This window comes from Egretta garzetta, unplaced genomic scaffold, assembly GCF_000687185.1.
Source record: "Egretta garzetta isolate BGI_Z169 unplaced genomic scaffold, ASM68718v1 scaffold60, whole genome shotgun sequence".
Taxonomy (NCBI): domain Eukaryota; kingdom Metazoa; phylum Chordata; class Aves; order Pelecaniformes; family Ardeidae; genus Egretta; species Egretta garzetta.
The window spans coordinates 1,125,709-1,147,627 of record NW_009258269.1 but is presented as its reverse complement, the minus strand read 5'-3'; the positions used below and the strand labels follow the sequence as shown (position 1 = coordinate 1,147,627).

The window sequence follows — 21,919 nt, the reverse complement described above, 5'->3', positions numbered from 1 at the left end:
GGCGAAGCGAGCGGCACGAGCCGAGGCGGGCTGTTCCGCAAGCGCTGCTGGCGATTTTAATTATCCAACTACTTCCCGAGATCCAACTCGCAAGAAATGTTCTAACTAGTAAATAATTGCAGTTATCATTGCATCAGTTTAGTTTAAAGAGCTGACAAACCTCTCTAAACTCAAAAGCACAATTAGTCATTAGGGTCTAGTTTTTCAGCACTGTTAAGCAATTTGTAACCCATTCCTTTTAATAGGGTTATGCATTACTTAACCGACACAGATGTCTTGAAAACTGAAACCGCTGGTTATGAAGCAGCAACCTTGTTCATTAGCTTCCATGATAGTCAAATCATCTATAAAACCCGTGTTTAATGGCCAGCCGATGAATAATCAATGTCTCACTTTTCATCTGAGTGTGAAAGTGAGAATAATCTAATACACCGTCCCCCTGGTAAAACGCGAGGCCTTGGGTTCCGTTTCTATTCAGGGCTGATTTATAACCCAATGGAAACCTGATGTAAACATATGATCAATGAGTCCCATCATTGCTGATAATAACCCCCAACCGGCCCACTCCCTCATCTCAAAAGCCATCCCTTTAGGCTATTAGTTTCGTCCAGCTAATCCTCTCTACTATTTCTGCCTGCTGCTTTTACCTTGGCCATCCGTTCAGTCCGGCAGACTCAGAAGTAATTTTATACGCAGCAGAGAGCGGGTGGAATTGATTTTTCACTCAGTGCTCAGTTCCCATCTGAATAATTATCAATTTTACTGCCTCATAAAGGGAAGAGTCAAAATTTCAAATCAATTCAAAAGAGCTTCTGAGACTACAGAAACTGTGCATGAGAATAAAGGTCAAAGTTGTCAGTGACCTCGGGAGATGATGTCAGGTATTAGTACACTGAGTAGTTGACATCAGAGGCACTCAATATGATATGACTAGTGCTAATGCAAATCATATTTATGCTGACTACTGGAGACCAGCCATTAATATTTAAAAGAGTATGTGAAAGCCTGCATTCAAAATAAATATAACGTATTCCGCAGAATCTGAAGTTAATGAAGACAGATCACCGCCTAGTCATATGCTGCAAAGTGAAAGATTACTGCATATTAACAGACAAACTATTACATCAAGATTGCCACAAATGCAGGGAAGTTCAGAGCCCAGGCTGCTGTTCCGTCCCTCACGCTCAAATCCTTGCACGCGTGGTACAGTGCTGAGCAATCTGACATACCCAAGTGCCGACTCCATTGCTAGCTTCCGTGAAACCCCTATTAGGCAAGTCAAACGTAAGAACCCAAAATATGACAAGGGAATCATCATACGCTGATAATGATGTCAATAATAAACATCATTAATATTCCCAGAATATGCTATATACTGCCAGGAATATATCAGCTACCATTAGTTACTTTTCACCTTCAATTACAACAGTAAACAAATGACAACAGAAACTGTGGCGACTGTGTGCCAGGCATTTGCCAAATGACAGCGTACTGTACCTATTAGGGAAACACAAAGCCGACCACAGTAGTCATTTGCATTTTGTTAATAACTTCTGTTTTCGTTAAAAGCCTCCAGACCTGTGAAATACATCTCCTGAAATGGCATCTTTGCAACTGCATTAGGAATCCAGAGATTCTTGTAAATACACATATTCAAATAGTTTAATGAGATTTTAAGGGAATGTGGCACGGAGCAAATGTGCAGAAGTGTAGATGTGAACATCGTGACCTCCCTGCAATGTACTCTGCCTGTGATAAACCTGACGGAGCTGGGAAGGGGAAATCTCTCCTAAGCAGTCCAGCAGCCTCTTCCTTTTCAGAAGCAAGAGATTTAATTTCTATTGTATTTACCTTTAATGGAAAAAATCCCACCGAGCCACCTACTGCAAAATAAAATATTCAAACTCGCTAGCATATAGCCATTCAATTTACACATTTCATTACCAAAATGTGTGGTTCAATGCCAGAATTTGTTCTTCTTCCTCCTAAAAGACTTTAGAGGGCTTTCCTTCCCGCTTGTCTATAGAAGTGTATCAATGATCTCATGCACCTCTTTTTATAAGCAAAAATGAAACACCAAGTTTTAAGATACTGTACAGCCAAGTATAGCATCTACGCTTTTCAGTACGACAAAAAATATCTTGATTCTTTGGTTGTCATGAGAACACGGCTGAAGTTACTCAGGGTTGCATACCAGCATAGGGAGGTTTGGTCTGTTCCTAAATAGTCAATGCTACCCTGGTGCTCAGGACCACAAAAGATCAGGAAAATTCAGAAATGTGACAATACCCCATAGCAAAGACTGCTAATTCACCTGCTGGAGAACTTCTGGGTTCTGCTGCATGAAATGAAGCAATCTCTGTCCATCCCGGGAAATCTCTCTGCATCTTGGAGTCTTCTTGCCTTCTTTAGCGAGGTGCTTGAAGAGGTAGGTGACAATGTAATCTAAACTAGCGCAACAGCTGGAGGAGACAATCGTATCTGTGTAAAAAATGAAACATTTTGAAATTGTTTCCATAAAAGAATAATTAACAATGGCATTTTATAGTACTTGGAGAGCTCAACTTTAATAATCTCTTTGACATTAGGCTAATCGATACATTGACAAGTCTGTTTTTGATACACGAGTGCACTAGCTTTGAAGACTGCTTTTATTAACATGCAGTGTTAATAAAATAAATAAAACCTTTGCTTTTGAGTAACTGGATAGCTGCATGTAGCACAGATCCTACAAACTCCAAACTTCATTCACAACTGTACGAATGCAGCTGCCCCTCTGCATACTGGAAAGCTCAGGATGAGGGTTGACATTTTACTGGTATTCAGTTTCACATTCAGAAGGCTCCAGATTCCTGGAAACTAAAATTCTGTTTCGATCTGCTTACTGAAAAGGCACGGGTAAAGCAGGAGGGCTGCTGTACTTCACAGTGTTTCCCTGCCCCGAACAGCTTACAATCAACGTCAGGCGGCAAACAGCGAACAAGGGGCATTACAGGTGGTAAAAGGGTGATCACAGAACCACCAGTCCATCATTTTGCTTAACAACTAACAATTCAAGTAGGCTAAAGTTACATTACTGGCAACAACACAACAGCAGTCACTACCAAATACTTCGTGAACGTGCCCAAAACTGGCAGTCATGACCGCGAAGGAGGATATCGTTGAAAAGCAGAAGCAAAAGCCACTTTGTATCTTTACTTACTGTTTCTGTAAGTAAGGCAGATTAAAAGCTTAAACCTATTTGCAGAGTAAATATGTCTGTCTGATTTATGTTAAGTTATTTTGTTGCTAGGTGTTGGCTGCTATGCCACTGCTGTGAAAGAGGATTCTGCTCCCTTCCGTGCATCAGCACGATGGTAGCGGTGTACAGGTCCTTGCTTCTCAGGCACGTTCCTCTCGCCTTCCCCTTGGACACCGTGCTGCACCCTTCCCCTGCCCAGCTGCTGTCTCCTTCTGGCCTGACACCCGAGATACGCCTTGGCCCCACGACCGAAGGCTGCGACTTCGACATTGACAACTGCGCTGCCTCCCAGTGCCGGTTCTGTAATCCTGGCCAGAGCCACGTGTTTTAACAACGGCCGGTTCCTCGCCATACCAACACCAGCTGAGCTCCTCCTATACACGCCGTGGTTTAACCTGCTGGGTGCAAGGTTTTACCCTAACTGATATTCCCTGCAATTTCAAACATCAGATCCAAATGAGTGGAGCATTCAGGACTCCATCCTGTTGCCACTGACTTCAGCTAGAACTTGTCTAGGCCTTTTATAGTCCACAGTATTTATTTTCGATGGGCCACTGGAGTAAGGGATGTGTGGGGGTTGCAAAAGGAATTAAACTGTTAAAATGCTCATTCTGAGGGAAAAGGGATTGAAGGATCCAATTAAATGTACCTTGAATTCTTTAAACTCTGCTAATTTGGAGGCCTGCCAACCTCGCAGTGTTCATTTAAACACATCCCTCTAGACACTGAAATATTTTGATCTGTGTCTGTTTAACTCCTTAAGCTCTGTGCCGACACTATTTACCTCTTCGTCATCTAAAAACTAACTGTATTTTGTTAACAGCGTTTTGAAGTAAACACAGAAGAAACATTTACAGGCAAAGAAGATACAAGTGGTCTCCTAAGACTTGATCTTCCAAAGCAGCCAGCTGACTTAGCAGCAGGAGTTCAGAGCGATCTAACAGCTCACAGAAATGAGCTGGAGCATCTCAGCTGTCTCCACCGGACCAGTGAGCTTCCTAGGACTGATCTCAACAGGGCAGGATGTTAAGACACATTGCTGGAACAAAGCTGAGTTCAAAGTTATGAGTCTTGCCAAAGTAAAGCCCGCAGAATCCAGCACTCATCGTGTTCTCCACCAAAACAGTCCTGCATATAAACTAGAAATGCAATTCATGGTGGAATTGAATCACCATCAATAACAAGTGAGAGATTTGAAAATACATATTTCATAGGAGGGCTCTGCTGTATTTCTAAACCAGTGCTTAACTCTATTTCTTTTTAAATTGAATAATACAAAGTAAATCACCATCATCAGTTTACAAAACAGCAGTAGTTCTAAACATGCTGATACTGTACAAGTAGATATTTTACATTCGACAGTAAGTGATTTTAGCAGGACAGCAGACAGGTCTATGCTATCATTTGCTCATGAGAATCTGATATGAGTGTTAAGAGCTACTTAAATTTGCCCATAACTATATATCAAATATGCTTCCCTATGCTCATTTTTCCTTTTGATTGCAAGGATATAACAGACAGGGAGCGTCAAGCAAACTCCCTTGAATGACTCTTCTGGGCATGTGGAACCTTGTGCTGGAGCGGAATAGCGTTCTTACTAAATCTTAGTGAGACAAGCCAGCCAACCAAATAAATAGAACAAACGAGAGCAACAAGGAGCTACCAGTTCTGGGCTACGGACAGAAAAAATGGGTGGGGAAGACAGAATAAAGACTTGTAAGAGAAACCGAGATAAAAGCTTGGGACAATCAGGAAAAATGCAGTCCAGCCATGTTTCTCATTTCTGGTCAACTCAGCTCTTACCACCTGTGAACTAATCACTTGGGTCACGAAGCAAGTAGGCCGTGGTCACAGAAAACGCCACAACCAGCTCCACGTGTGTTAGCACGGATCCAGCAACAGTTCAGTAGTTTTGTCAAACACAACTGAGCTCTGGACTGACCTGATGGCAAGGCAGGTGCTGGTGGTGGGCAGGGGACAAGGATGACGACCTGGCACCAGTCACCATCACATTCAACTAGCTCTTTTGGTTTCTCCTTTGCCGGTATGCATTCATTTCATGTTCTGGGGGCTAACTTTATGTACACTTTTTTATTATCTTTGCATTTCTGCCTTATGTAGGCAATTCCAATCAGCCATTAGCTCAAGGAACTGGAAGTTGAGCATGTATGTTAGAATGGGTTGTATTATTTTTAAAAAGCCAACAAAACCCCCAAGCAACCCGAGGATGCTGTTTGGTCTCAACCATATGACAACAGCATGCTGAAGGGGAATTATTTTTCAACAGTTTAACGATACTGCTGAATCTCTGCAAATTAAAAGATTTTGTTTTGTTTTTCACGTGAAGGCAAGGAGAGGAAGTTAAGTGGCATTTTCCCTGTCCATCAATTGCTTACAGTTCAATACTGGCATTATTTGCCTTTGAGACTAAACCTGGAAAGTAAATGGATTTAGCAATTTAACATCTAAATTAGGCAGCAAGACAGAAAAAATGTTTTACTTTTTCCTCAATGAATAGCATACTATACTATTAATCATATGAGAATTAGAAAAGCTTTGCAGAGATTAGTGACAACATGCCAGGCAGACTACATTAAAAGGCTCTGATCCACTGAGTCAGCTGTGAAAAAGCCAGGTAAACACTTTAGAAGAGAACTATTGGAGTGTTTATCCTCGCAATAAAAGCTTAGATGAGGGCTTCCATTATAGCTGATTTACAGCTAGGTGCTTCAGAAGGAATACCTATTCTTTCACAGTGTTTATAAAGTGTGGAGTCAAGCAAGGTATTTACTCAGCAACAGAATGAACACTCCTCAGAAATAAGGATTTGGGGAATGTTTATCCTACAGCTGACAACAATGAGAGTCTCAAAGGTTTCACATATGTAAAGAGAATAGAGAAAGAAGTCAGATACTTTTTTCCTGTGGAAGAGAAGGGATCTCCTGGTATTTAATTTTTAAAATAAAGAAGACAGCTATTTCATTTTTATAAACATTTCTGAAAATGACTTGTATGTTCTAATCAGTTTAAAACACAATTCCCCCTCAGATGGCTTATAGCCCTGAGCCCTACTATTCTGAGATGTTCTTGTGGCACTGATATAATTCAGTGAAAAAGGCAACGCTTGGATCTACTTACCCATTTTCCAAGGGCAGAAGGATGCATGTGACCAAGTAACACATAAGAAATAAATTTGTATCTCACTGTCTGACAATTGATAATGTCCCAAGTGCCAAAATTTTAAAAGAGATAAGAGCTTTTGATGGACTGCATCAAGCCTTCAGTGAAGTCAGGTGAAGTTAACAATTCTGATGCACTTTGTTTTAGTCTCTTATGTTTGCATTTATCCGAGGTACTCTAAGGACATTAAGATGAACTGAAGGCTAAGCAAGTCTACAGTTTATGAAATGTGAAAAAAAAGTGAGCTGTTAAAATTTTTGTTGATACTTTTCTCAGCAGAGTATCAGGAATTCTACCAAGTAAAAGTTTTCTAGCGAAATACCTATGTTCCTAAAAATTAATAATTCTTCATGATTAAACTCCCAAATACCTAAACCACAAAAGTTGAAAGCTAAAATTGGAAATACATACTTTTCTTACTACTCCTCCCTGCCTTGACTGAGAGATCAACACTTTTTAAGAGGGGAAAATCAACACAACGCACGAATGCTGAAGCTTATATAGCTTTTACATTTTCTTTTACATGGATTCAAATTTGGTTTCAAAGAGATGGTATGCCAGTGAATTATCAAAATGAATATATCCAGTATCTCAAATGGAAGAGATGTAATGTGGAGTGATGACAGAGAACAGGGACAGGGCTTGCCAAACAGGCAGCCGCCAGTCAAGCTAACATTCAGAACAATATATCCATTTGCAAATGATCAACAGGCAGACTCCCAGCAGAACCAGCCTATAGGCAGAAACCGCTGTACCATCATTACAGGTGACAAAGCACTCAAAATATCTGGGAGAAGATGGATTTCAGCATTATATAATAAAATGACCTGAATACTTCTTTACTACTGTTGCTTAGCTATTCACTACCCATTTTCTCTCTAAGAGTGGTTTCCCTCTTGCTGCAAAAACTGCTGAATGTGTTTAACATAGCAAATGCTTTGTGAGTTTCGGTGCATTCACGCATTCCTATGGGGCTTGACTGACACTTGGTGGTAATGAGAAACACCAGCTATTATAGAGTAACATCTATACACACTAATGTTATATGTTCCTATTTTTTTTTCCTTAATAACCACCCTAATCAATAAATACTACTGTAAGGTTTTGAACAGCTGCTCAGTCAAAAACTATATAAATGCATGTCATTCCTAGGTGATCAGAATGTAACTGCATGATTTATTTTTTCTTCCCCCAAATGCTTAGTCTCCTTCTCCATATTCCAAACAACTCTAGGCTACTAACCCCCACTGCCCCCAAATATTTGGACAGTCATCTGGTTACAAAGCATAAATGAAACTGTGCAAGAGAATGAAATGAACTGCAATCAGACCGCTGTATTTTTATCGTTACTCCAAGTATGCTTCTGTTGTACTGATTCTCCTCTAAAATATATTCAGGAAATACTGAATAACTAGTTTCTTTTTTCCACGGATAAAGATACCTTGAAATTTCTCAAATCACATGACAGCTGTGCAGAACAAGCATTATTTATACAACAGCTATGTTGATCAAATGAAAACAAAACCCCACAGAATCCTGTACACATATTAATACATTTTACTTCTGAATAGCAAATGCATGAATTTTCAGTACAATCCTAGTGGAGGCACATTAATAATTTTAACATTAACATAAATTTAAATCTGGCTTGTAAAAAAGACAATTTAAAAATACTGTCTGTAAAAACCTACACAGTAAGATGTTTAGAAGAACTTAGCTCATGAACCGAAATAGTCGCATTCTTAGACCCTTCAAAAGCTAGCATCTTCCCTTGTCACTTGATACTAATTTTTAAAGATACAAATTAATGTGCTGCTTTGAAAATCCTAAATACCTGAATTCTTTCTTTAGCCGAGTACAAGTAATTCTTACCTACTGCAGTAAGTCCTTCAGATATTGAGGTAAGAATATAGATTAGGACACGAGGTTCTAAACTGGTAATGAAACTCATATGATCTTGGGTCAAACACTCCAAAAGTGGGTAATAAGACTGGCTTAGTTTTCGATATTGCTGGAAAAAAAAAAAAAGAGTACACATTCACAGTAAATATAGATATTAACATAGATTAATATTAACAACATTAACAGACGATAGAAGAATGATCTTACAGTTTCTATGATGTGGTAAATTCTAATTTAGCGATTAAATCAAAATACCTATAGAGACAAAATATTTTCTTGTCTTTGGTAGATTTCAACTTTTCAAATTTACCATAGGATATAAACTCGCTATTAGTTTAAAATAAGCTCAGGATAATACAATAACGCTATCATGCTTTGACATTCTACACAGCAATCAGTCTAGTAAAAGCAGTATAGCGCTCTGTCCAGGCTGTCAGCTGGACAGGATTATGGCCTGTATCTTACCTTCTGCAGGGAATCTTACTAAGATTTAGCACAGATTTCCCCAAACCATCTCGGAGATGGGCTTTTTTTTTGTGTTAAAGTGAGGTCCTGTAACAGGCTCTGCGCAGGCAAGGGCACTTGCTTGACCCCGCTGGCCCAATCAGCATCTTACTCTTAAGGACTCTTAGTTAGGGCATTTATTGTTGGATGGCTAGGAATGTGCCAAATACGCACACTTTACTATACAACCAATACACCAATTTTAATTGAGAGCAACTTTTCAGTTCCAAGGACTTTCTTTATGTGGCAAGCATAAATCTGGGTATTAACCATCTCAAACTATCCCAAATTTGTCCCTTCCTGTAAGAAAATGACAGCTCTGAAGTGTCACGAAGAAAATGTCACAGTTCAAATTTTGCTCAAGATCTGTTGTCTTCCCACAGAGAAGCGGGAACATGTTGTACTTCAAAATTAAAGTTTTAAATTTTATGGGGAATACACAGTGACAATTTACAGATTGAAACTAATTGCAGAGTGGCTGAATATATGAGGATGTTTTACAGGGCATGCAGGCAACCTAAATGGGTTTGCAAGTACAGAAAGGAATAAAATTTTGCATTTCTCTCTTTCACAACAAGCCTAGTGAAAATTCTGGAAAAGCTCCCGTTTCACATGGCAGGTCTGTCACACCTGTATTTGAGATGTTGCTATATAAATAAATGCAACTAATTGAACTGAAAACTGCATTTGAGCTGTTCTAGATCCCTCTGTCTCATTATAACAATACAAAGCCTGTGGTGGTGTTCTTTCGTATTTCACGTAAAGACTCCCAAGATGAGTAATTGCTTACTAGCAAGTCACTGTGGGATACTGAAAGCAGCATTTTGACAAAGGCCTGAAGTACATTGTCAAAGTGGTTGTCCCCGTACAACTTGAAGACGCCAAAGCTGACATAATTTCCACATAAGGCAGATTTGAGTGCAGAGTAACAGATGGAAATGCCCTTGAGTTTCAACGGATAAACCTGATCTTTTGACAAAGTCCCAAGAGAGAGGATCTGATTACCTGTTTTCACAAAAAGAAAGAAAGAAAGAAACTTATATAAGCAGCTGCAAATCTAAAATATTTTGATGGCACTATCTAAACTTATTTTTTTGTCTTTATTTTTATTACTATTTGGAAGAAAAATTGTTTCTGCATTTCATTTAAAAGATCTCTTAAGTTAAGCATGACTAGACCTTAAAAGCCACCAAGGAATTAGTATACAAAATTTAAAACATAAGCTATATAATTCCCGACACTGATGTACAGCCTGACCGCGACTGGGTCTATCAGCATGAATTCCTCAATCTGAACAGAGTTGCAACACATGGCTTTATAGTTTCTCATGCTGCAGCAAAGCCTGGTTTTGATCCATTACCGTGACGGTCTCTTGGGATGGTTGCTGATGTATACACACACTAAATATATCCCTCAGAAAACAAATATGTCCATTACAAAAGCCTCTATTTTACCAGTCACAGATGGGAATGACTTTTTAATTAAAATCCATGTTTATAATGTAAAAGTAACAGCTAACTGTAAATATTTGCTGTTGCTCTTAACAGGCAATAGCGACTTTTGGATCCACTGTGCAGCAGCGCAGTAGATCCCGCTGCAATCCTCTGTACCCATCTAATTATTCACAGGGCCTCATTACCAAATTTTCTAAGTATCTTGTAATAATTTAATGCTCATCTTCACAACACCCCAGAGTTAGTTTGCCTTCATGACAAATTTTTTTTTAACCTGAAGTAATTAATAAAAGTGAGCTAAAACAGTAGAATGAACACAGCAAAGCTTAAGTACTTCAGTTCTACCATGAAGTAGCCTTACTAGGTTGACCCCATCTGATGCTGACCTTGGCCAGCATGGCCTGCATAGAAACCAAGTGCCGGGTCTTCACTCTGTTACTACTCATCGTTCTTGGTAATTTTAAATAGAGGAAAATAACACAAACCTGTACATTCTTAAAAGTATTCCTACAGATAAAAGCACAATAGTCTATAGATGCTTGGCTTGTTTGCTTTCAGTGTCTAACCTAGTTGTCATGGCTAGGATGACAACTTGGATCAAGGAGCGACGACCGAACTGGGCATTAACTGTTCACAATTCCAAACGTTGCCAGTTGAGAGAGGTAGTAATGACAACTCAGTTTTGCTTTTATGATAGGCAATTAAAAAATGCCCCTAAAAACTTGCCTGAGAGGACACAGATCTCATAGTTTGCGTAGTATTGTTTGCTACACATTGAGGCCCAATATTAAACTATGCCTGTCTCTACACAGCTCTCCTTTCTACTCATGCGTGTTTCCACCTGCAAATCACGTACCTGCCTTCTAATTCCTTTGCTTTTTCTTTTTATGAATGAAAATACAGAATGGCTTTGATACTGCAAATGGTCATATGAGCACCTCTACTACCCCAAACACTGTAGGCATGAACACAGTGTAACCGGGGAAGAAGGTACAATTCCAGAGATAGCTACTGCATAGAAATCAATTCCAAATGGTGTTAAATCTCTGTTATACTAAAGATGACCGGAATCCAAAAGATCCTCTTTGTAAAGTAAAACATAGCAGAAAAGCAAGAATGTCTTCTGGTGTACCTGGATATTCATTTATTGTGATACTTTACATTACTGAGAAATTACATTTACATAAAATTAAACTCCATTTAAATTACAGTGCCCCGTTTAAGATATCCCAGACAGGTCATCTTAATTAGCATTAATCTTTTTGACAAGACCTAGCCAAGTTACTGAGAAGATCAGCGAGTTTCAAATGAAATACAAAATTCTGTTCGTGAGATAAAGCAGGAAGGTGCACACTGGGTTTGAAAGCCACTATGTCAACAGTGTACAATTCTTAGGGCAAAAACAAGACAGAGAAGTAAGTGTGCTGTAAGCTAACCTTATCTCGTCTTCTCCACCATTAAATTCTCTGTAGAACATCTCTACCTTAATAACACAAATATCTATCTGGCTTCAGAAATAAGCATAGACAAAGTTCTGGATCCAAGAAAGTAACAGCCTTGAATTTGTAGCTGAGCTCTCCACGCACAGCGTCGTGCAATCCTAGGTCCTTGAAGTACTCCGTGTAATATGGAACAACAGATGGAAAGAGCTTAGTAGTTGTCAACAAGGCAATTATGTACTTAATATGGAAATTAATTGGAAGTCAATGGACAAACTGGATGATGAGGAAAGAAGTTGGAAAACCCCTAGAAATCCCTTAGCCTGGGAACATGAATTCTTGGAGGTATCCACTAGTGTTCATCTTCTATCATTTTTATTACTTCACAAAAGAATCACCCTATAATTAAAACTCTAAATCTGTTGATCAGCATAAAGCATTCGCTACAGGAAGGCACAACGCCCGCTCCCTCGCACTGCCTCACCCGGGCAGGCATGGCAGAAGAGGAACGCGGTGCCTGTCCCTTCTAATGAAAACACTGAGAAGAATTTGGGTCTAGTGCAAGATCAAAAGCTGCTTTTTGCAAGTGGACAGAGTCCACAGAGAACTGTTCTGTGTTCACGGACTCATTTTAAAAGGGCCTAAGAGTGGGAACAGCTGATCTCAAATTAGCAGCAGAGGTGAAAGACCACGCGGTGCCCGTTACCAATGCCCCAAGCCATCAGCCTACGATTCAAGGGATGCAGTACCAGAACAAAGACTAGTGTTTTAGCATTAGTTATTGAAAAAAATATGAAGTATGGTGCTATGCCTGACTAGATAAAAAAAAGAATGATCTACTTGTAACATTTAGCAGGAGCTTCAGGGGAATATTTTTACACACCATGGATACTACTGAACATAAACTAATTTACTGAGGTACTTGGAATCGGGTCAAGAACAACTCCTCAGCTGCTGAGGATATGCTTACATTTATAATCCCTGTAGTGGAGGACCAAAATACAATTTTATAAACTCCTATTGTTAAAAGAAACAATTTAAAGAAATTAAATCAACATAAAAGTGACCTTTGACACGCTGAACTTAAAAATTGTGTTTGAAATTCATAGCTCCTGTCAAAATGAAAACTCTGTAGAGACTAATCAGTGAAGTTTCAGTGTTACTACCGAGTTAAAAATCAAATGAAAAAAATCCAACTTGCACCAATTTCTTCTTAATGTGGGTGAAACTGTATCACACAATCTTAAAATATACCGACTTTCAAAACTCTCAATAATTTCCTTTACTACAACATTTTGCCCTGCATTTGACGGCAATGTCACTTACAAAACCTGTAAACTCTCCGAGCCTCAGAGGTGATACAAAATTCTGACAGGAATAAAAAAGGATTTTTAAAGCTATTTGGCGAAACTGCTAGATTGGAAATAAGGGCTTGAATCTGGCTGACAATTTAAGCATTTCATTGCCGAAAGACTACTTAGTACATAAACACAGGAGCTGGAAGGAAAAAGTGTGTGTATGCAGAGGGGGAACACAAAGCCAGCAAAAAAGCAAAGTGGGATGCTCTGACCGAAGATAACATCACCGTGCCTCAGAATCCCACAGGCAATATGCACCAGAGCTCTTTGCACAGCTCATTCCCTCACTCCCTCCTAGATGCGGGAGCATGTCAGGACAGGCAGCTTCCCTTTCAGTTCCCCTCCTTAATTGCTTTTACAGTAGAAGCTATAATACAAAAATGATTACTTTATGGCTGAGTTTCATTTAAGCAGGGCTTGTTCTAGATTTCAGTCCAATAAGCGCCATGTATAATAATACAACTAAATCATGTTTTAACATGTGTGAATTAGATGAAGATAAAAAAAGACTTTGGTGAGATTAAACAAAGGTTGTGAAAATTTATCACATTTATAGAGAAAAAGTGTTTTTTGCCTTTTCCCCTTTCCTATTTTTATTATTCACCACTGCCCCATAAAGATGGTTTTGAATGTATGCTTTCCAGGCATTCAGAATGCTAGGGCAGTATAAAGAAGTGGCCGTATATAGAAAAGGAAAGGAAAACATGAATCATAAAGATGAGAGTGAGCTTCAAAAACTAATTTTTTAAAGCTTCCACAACAATAAAACATGCATAAAACCTCTCAAATCAGCACAACCAGCATGCATAGTGCCAAGATAAATTGGCCAAAAGAAACTGATTATGAAATCGGAGTCGGTAATGAAGAGCAATATATTCTGGAACCACTATCACAAAAGACCAATGGCAACCGAGGCCAGTGAGCACTCCACTCGTAAGCTCAGATGCTGATTAAAAATACCTGTTCTACAGCAAGAATGACTGTAACCAAAATCCTGAAGAAGAACTGTTACTTATGAAGTTGCTGGCACCGAATGGATTACCACACTAAGTTTTGAAATACATGTTCTAGAAGCAATTTAAACCTCATTAGAAATAATTGTGTCTGGCTACTGGAAAATGTGGTAAAATTTAATCCACATCCAAATGCTACCTGGGCTGTGAGAACAGGAAATTGTTTTGTGCTACTGTGGCTAACCTCATCGCTGACCTTGAGCAGTAACTGCTACAACAGCTAAAAGCTGAAGCAAAATTAAAAACTTACATCAAAGTATATCATGACAGAATGTAGATAAATAAAAACAGCATATTGAAAATATTATTTTTATGTCAGTCTGCTATAATGAAAGGGAAGAGGTTTACTAAAATGTAAAGAAACCACAAAACAAAAATAGATGGTCCCAAGATGCACTGAAACATTATTCCTATACAACTGGGAGTTCAAAAACACGTAGTAAGGAAACTTGTACGTACAGAATTAAAAGTGAAATATATTGGGGATGAAGAATGGTGGACTGTACTATTCCAACTCCTTTCAATTTTCTCCTCTTGGTTGTTTATTTTAAATCACTCTATCACTCAGTCAGACTGGCTCTAGCCATAATGGACAAGACGGAACACCCCTCGCCAAGCAGCTGCAGAGCCTTATCAAGGATAATTGACTATCTAAGTGCTTTTTGCATCCTACGCCAGCCTTTACATCTTTTGAACATATAGCATTTGTAAAGACATCTTAGAATTGTCTTCAGCACTGCATTGATATCAGTGATAAATGAGTAGAAGGCCAGGACACACTAGTACTGCCCTAATCGCAAAGCTGGATCTGTTAAGCAGAATTAAGCGCTTGCTGAGGTACTAATTTTAAAAACTAAAAATAATCCATATTTTAATTTTTACTCAGTGATAACCGAAGGTGCTTTGCAGATCTTAAAAACAGGGATTTGGGATTTTTTTCTGCTTGCATTCAAACATACAAAATCACTATATGCCAGTCTAGAAAAGAGTATATGCTTTAGTCTAGAATTAAAGAGATTTCAGCATCTATACTTACAAGCATTCACATACATTCACACTCCAGAAACACAGTCCTACCCTTTTCTTCCACAGATCTTACAGAGCATATAGACATTAAATGGAGCTACCATTCAGACATAAATGGACATCATGAACTTTGGCAAAATTTAGGATGCAAAGCAAGCGACATGTTAGGTTACCAAATGTTTGCTTCAAAGTTATTCCAATGTAAACAACAGTAGGGGGTTTACACAAAACAAATCCACATATAAATTCTAGATAATTTTCATCCCCTGACGAAGGCCATATTTGCAAAGTATGTGTTAGTTATCCAAAACTGCTTTGATCAGTGTAGACCAAACTTAGGGAAAAATCAACATTCATGTCAATAACCACCAGTGCACTGTGCTTTGATGTTGGTGAAGAATTACCTGATGCCACCTCGCTTCAGTTACTAATTCCTTGTCTAAGTGTTAACAGGACAGAGATGTATTTCAGATCACATTTTTATGTACCTATAGGTTTATATAGCAAGAAGACTCCCAGTGGACTTAAGCCATAACGGGAAATCTTCATGTTTAATTTGGTGCAGGTGAAATTTCTGAAAATAATACTTTTACTAGCATTTTTTGTATATCATTACGTGTGAGAGAGAAGGAAAAACCCTGTTCTAAAAAAAATTTAAATTTCACTTACCAATGGAAGTATAATACAATTAACCTGTATTTCCATTTATTGTTTGTATGTTATATTCTTCTAAGAAAGAGGAGCAAGCAGGCTGGGCTATGCTGTCTGCAGGAGACGGACTGGGGCTTTCCCTGGAGAGCTGCTGAGCTTTGGGAAGGAAACTCTTGCTGTCCAGGCCATGGCAAGGAGCAGAGGTGAGAGGCAACAAGCAGAGTGGAAGCCTGGTGGTCAGATAGGGATTACCAAGAGGAGCAATCACAGCCAGGTCTCCAGGTGATGGAAAGAACAACTTCTCAAGGATGAAGGGAGGTTGAGCAGAATTTATGGCAACCCACTTGGTCAATGGATTAACTGAAACAGAGACTGAAAGGAAGGATCGTCCCACAAGGACAGTGTGATGAAAGAAATGTTTGCTTGTATTTTTAACCCTCCGTCTCATGTCATCATTTTACGTTTCTCTTAGTTTAAAAAGGCAATTATTACAGTATAGATTTCAATCAAATTTATCTTGAGTTTCAAGTGTCTTTTTGATCAACTCTGAGGAGCTCACTATGAGCTGCAGGTATATACAAGAGGTCTGGCTGACTTGGTAAGATAAATGAGCAGATACTGTCTGTTGTCATCTCTTGACATTTACTGTGTGTCTTCTATTTTTTCCTCTAATGCTTCAGCCATAAAATCATGCTGAATGGGAGAATCTCAACTATTTTCAGAATTCTAAGTTACTTGCAGTAATGGTACAGCAGAAAACTTGAAAATTGAACCCAAGGATTACAATCATAGAATCATAGAATGTTTTGGGTTGGAAGGGACCCCTAGAGGTCATCTAGTCCAACCCCCCTGCAGGGAGCAGGGACACTGCTAACTAGATCAGGTTGCTCAGAGCCCCGTCCAACCTGGCCTTAAATGCTTCCAGGGATGGGGCATGTATGTATTCATTCTTTTAACCAAATCACGCAATTTTTTAGAACGCGGGGCTGGAAACATTGCTCAAGAACACCAAAGTGAATTTTATGATCATCACTTGGTTTACTTGTTTATTTTTCCCCAGATGTCTGCCAAAATTATGTATGGTTAAAAGACAAACAGACTTAAAAATAGATATAGAGTATTATGGATTAAAGTTTTCCTTAAAAGCACAATTTAGGTATTAAGATTTTCAGGAAGGCATTTGAAATTAACGCAAAATCCCTTGCTATCAATATTTTTATAGGAATTGGTATGTTCAAAAGATCGTATATAACTAAATTAATGAATCCTTACAACACATTTCCTGAAGAGTTATATCTTTCTGTACACTGGAATGGAAATCTCATAAGCTAGTAATTGGCGATAAAAGCTAAAAGTGTTAACAGCAGTTATTCAAAGCTGATTAATTGTAGTATCTTGAAATACTTATAGTGGGCAGTAAAACCTTCCCAGACTGTAAGCCAGTGACCACTTCAGAAATAGCTGTAGCAGTTTGAAATAGCACTAATCTAGGATGGTTATTACAGTGCCCACAGCTGAGCCACGGTGGTGGTCAGGCCAGTGCTGCCCATCTGTGCCAGTGCAGAGCCAGCTGGATTATTTGAAATCTCTTGCTTCTAAGTGGCCAATTCATCCAACCGCACCGGGAGGTCTTTCATGTTGACTTCGCAGTGAGTCCAGTCCCAGAATAAATGTTGGCAATCACTCAACAGAAAAGAAAATCTGAACAATTCCTCTGAATGTCACACCGAAGTAGTGGAAAGATCGTTGATGGGATCCTTTCAGACAATGATGATAATATGAATTTTTAAGAGCAAAATGAAAAAAATGAAAAAAAAAAAGATACATATATTGAGTGGATGCTTTCTCCCACATCTACGTCTTTCCTCCACTTTTAGTGGATAGGTGATTTTAAATTTTTCTTTTGGAGGACATTAAGAACAGTTCTCCTCTTAAACCTGTGTTGAGTAAAATGCCACCCTTCCAATGGAAAACAGTTATGAAAGACATGGAAGAGAAGTGTGAGAGCAAGTGCTTATGGTCATTTCACTTCTTTCTATGGCACACGTCTCCAGAAAGATGCCACACATCCCTAAGTACCTTTCACATAATTTAAGAAAGAGGGCAACAGGTGGTTGGACACAGGCTTCAACAGGCTCTGTGGGTCCAACTGCTTAGTTTTAAATCTTAAATCTGCGCTGCCCTGAAATTTTCTTTTATGTTGCATAATTAAATTCTAGCATGAGCCAGAAAATGTTATCTGTTCCTTATGTGCAAGAGCTACCAATACTTTAGGGCTGAGAATTTTATGAACTTCACATACACACCATAAAAGCTGTGACTGAAAGCAAGAAGTTTCCTTCCAAAGTGTTTTTTAGGCATGAATTAGGAATCAAGCAGATTGAAAACAGCTAGTGTCATTACTCAGCAAGGTTTAGAATCTTGATGCCAACAACTGAGATGAATGGATGCCCAACAATACGGTATGTTTTTCATAAGTGCAGAAAAGATGGTGAAGGCTGATTGAAATAAAAAAAAGTTAAAAAGAAAAATACAACTGCAATGGGATCAGGTACCACAAGACAAGTAGGGTTGAAGCATCATCATGACTACCCTTGATTTTTTTTAAATCAGCAAAAGAAAGCTTACAGCTATTAAGTACAAAGGCTAACAGAAACTGAGTAGTAAAATACAAAAGTTTACCTTTTATCTTTTCATACGTGGAAAACCTTATTTTTATTTTGCTTAATCATTCTAACAAATTTACTTAAGAACATAGCTGAAAAACGTGCTAGCTTACTACATGGTATACTTGAAGAAGAAACAGAAAAATAATTTTGCAAGGAGTGAGAGTTACTTGGTATAATTTTTTCCATCATAAGTAAATGCTTAATGCATTCTGCATATACTGTTTCCATGCCCTACAGATCATATGCAAAAAATTGCATTTGATTTTTTTTATACAGTCATGCAACATAGCTTCCAGACCCAAAAAGCAACTTGAATGCAGTAAAAGCAAATTTGATGAACCATTTTCTTCCTTTAAAAAACTACAAATGAGGTTGCTCTACAAAAACTTGGCAATGTTACTTTCAAAATATTTAGAAAGCAAAACTGCAAGCTACAAAGTTAGTTGCAGTGTAATATAAACCGCTGGTGTCAAAGACCTGTTGCAGTTGCATGCATGAGTGGGAGTAGTAAAATGGAGCAACTTATTATAAACACTTTTAACAGCGCTCCAGGGTAAAGCTGTTATGGCCCTATTATGTTTTGGAACTGCTGGAATATAATTTGAATACATAAAATCAACCCACACCTATCAATCAGTAGCCTAGATCAAACACCTCATGAGTATGTGTATCTTCGCTGAAATCCATTTACAGTTGCTGGAAGACAGGCATGCAAGTTAAAAAAGTGATACCAAGCAACAATGCTGTATGAATGAACCCTGATCTATGAAAGTAAATGAACTCCACAGGTCTGCCACGCAAGCTCTGCGCTTTACAAAGGGATGATACTGGCTGTAGCACATTACAGTCCTGCTACATATCCCACAAAACCATCAGTGCTCGGGAATACGAACTAACAGGATTTTTATATCAAAAGACAGGCCAAGAATTACACTGCAGAGGAAACATGAATGAATACCTACCATACGTACAAATCATTTTACTAGCTTCTCTGAAGAGAAGAATTCCATTTGGAGATGATACATCAAAATTTAAACGTTGCGATCTAAAAAATAACAGCAAAAATATTCAGATGGTCATCGAAGCAGAAAACTGCAATGGATTCATTCCTAAAACAAAAAAAACATTGGCAGATTACAAAGTACAATTATTTGATAAACTAATTGTAGCTTTCAGTCCCATGACATGCACTCTAGTTATCTCCATATGTTGCCAAAGAAACATTCCTACGACAAAAGACAAGACAATTTTAACTAGAAAAGGTGACCAGACAATACATACACAGCTTTCAGGGACCAGTGAACATCTTGTGCCCATATACAGTTCAGAAGGATGCTACAAAGGTTCCACAATCCAAGCAGTTAGGCTAACTTTTACCCTGCTTCTGCATCGGTATAGCTTTTAAAACTAAACGAATCCCCACTGATTATTCTGCTACGTAAGATCTGTGGCAATCACAAGCCGGTTCTCAGGGTGTAAATTATGACACATGCTTTTTATGAACATTCAGACCCAAAGAAGACTGCACCGTGTTGTCTTCCCTGACGCACAGGTATTCCTAAAGCCAACAAGAACCACTTTGTTCCCAATCTGGAAATGCAACAGAGTCCTTGCCAAAGTCCCTGTTGCATCTTTCCAATTTGTCTTTGTGATAAAGAAGTCTAGCTCCTAGTTCAGGCCTACAAGTTAACGTCGAATATGTCTTAAGCGTCTAAGTAACTTTAGCAAAACTTATCCTTAGTGTTTATTTGGACTGAAAGGGGAAGGAGTCATCACTGAGTGATGTAAACCAGAGCATCCCCTGGCCTGACCTATTTGGTCAGTCATCCACTTCAGATCAAACGTAGAGTCCTTGCATCACCCCTATCACAGAGCCAGCAGTAGGGATCTTTGCTGCAAGTCCAATTGTTGTCTGAACCCCTGTTTGCAGGGCCCTTTGCTGCAAACTCTGGGTAAATCTGGGTGTTTATAAATGAATGAAACGTGCCTTGGATAAAACATTTGTGTATTCCACATGCACAAAATGATAATGGCTGGCAGAGGCAAAAAAACTCCAAACCAGCGCATCATCTCAATATCAGAGTGGCATAATGCACAATCTGATACTCTGTAACATATTTTAACCGTGTCAAAGTACATTGTATAATGCATTCTAACCTGTAAAAGCTAATGCAGTACACAGCTCGTGAAAAAACACCATCCCAGATGATGTTTTCTAAAGGGAACAAGCCAGATTTTCTGAATAGCAATAGGTAGAAGAACAACATGAATATGGAAAGTAGCTTGAAGAGCTGTCTTTTGCATAAGATTTATTGTTCCAGTTCCTCTTTGCTTTTGTTTACCGTTATTAGTTCTGTGTTTATGCTCTAACAATCTCCTCTTTGAAATAAGTTGCAGCACTATTAGAGTACACTGCTTGTGCCTTGCATCATGAATAAAAATTGGTTAAGCTTTTCCAGCAATTTATTATACTACTACCAGGATAAAAGACATAATTAGCCTACACAAACCAAGGAGGGAGTCACAGCAAGCAACTCAACACAAACAAGAAACAGGGAACTCTGCCTTAAGGTTTGTGTGGCCATTTAGGGATTAAGCACGTGTCATACACCCTAGCATTTGACTGGGAGCCAGGTCTGAACTTTAAGGCACCAATTGCCTGTCACTACATTAAACTCAGTATTTTTTTCGCATTTCAAATATTTCAACTTTTTTCCTTGTAACTTTGATTTGCAAGGCAAAATGAGAAATGATGGGAACACATACTTCTTTGCTGAAAACTCAATTCGTTTGGTCACGAAGATAACCCAGCACAGAGACTTTTAACTATCAATTTTTCATTTAAAAATATTTTTTTCCTTTGGACAGTACACTAAATATTTCCAAGTGTAATGATAACTTCCCCAAATAAACTGTTCTGTTACTTGCGGTAAAACAGGAATTCCATTCTAACTACTGCAATGTCCAGTATTGAAATAACCTCCAAGAATCATTTGGAGGCCGTTTTGGTTAGCCCACAGAGAAGATATTAGATGTGGGAGAAGTTACCTACATGCCAATTATAAATCTTGCTGTATTAGATACCATTTCTTTCTTAGTTTGGCTGGAAGAGTTGAGTTGCAAAAGAAACTGTAAAGGGAGTTGTGGTTTTACAGGCACATATGTATGCTGCTTGGCTTGAGGCAAAAATTCAGCCTGCAGCAAATCTTAACAGCAGACAATTTCCCGATATTTAATTATAGAGTCAGTATTTATCCCTGGTTAAAGCATACACTTCCACTAACACTGAATATAAAATCACAGTAGTCTCTCATATATATTCCTGTAATTAATCCTTACCAGCTGATTTTGTAACATCTACCATTTTGGTAAAACAATACAGTGACACTGAAAGCTGAGTTCTGCTTGTGAATTTTGTTCCAAAATACAAAAGTAGCAGTCCTAAAGTCAAAGTCAGACATCATGAGGATAAGCAAAGCATA

The 21,919-nt window shown here is 38.6% G+C and overlaps 1 protein-coding gene across 1 annotated transcript in view; it reads right to left on the bottom strand.

The window, feature by feature from the left end:
• The window catches only part of RANBP17 (RAN binding protein 17), a 159,194-nt gene that overhangs the window by 22,170 nt on the left and 115,105 nt on the right, over window positions 1-21,919 (bottom strand). Inside the window, exons 22-25 of the mRNA XM_009649615.1 lie at window positions 19,400-19,482; window positions 9,618-9,832; window positions 8,294-8,432; window positions 2,315-2,481 (exon numbers count right to left, since the gene is read on the bottom strand). Coding sequence (XP_009647910.1) covers window positions 2,315-2,481; window positions 8,294-8,432; window positions 9,618-9,832; window positions 19,400-19,482 — 604 coding nt within the window. The remainder of the gene's footprint in view (window positions 1-2,314; window positions 2,482-8,293; window positions 8,433-9,617; window positions 9,833-19,399; window positions 19,483-21,919) is intronic.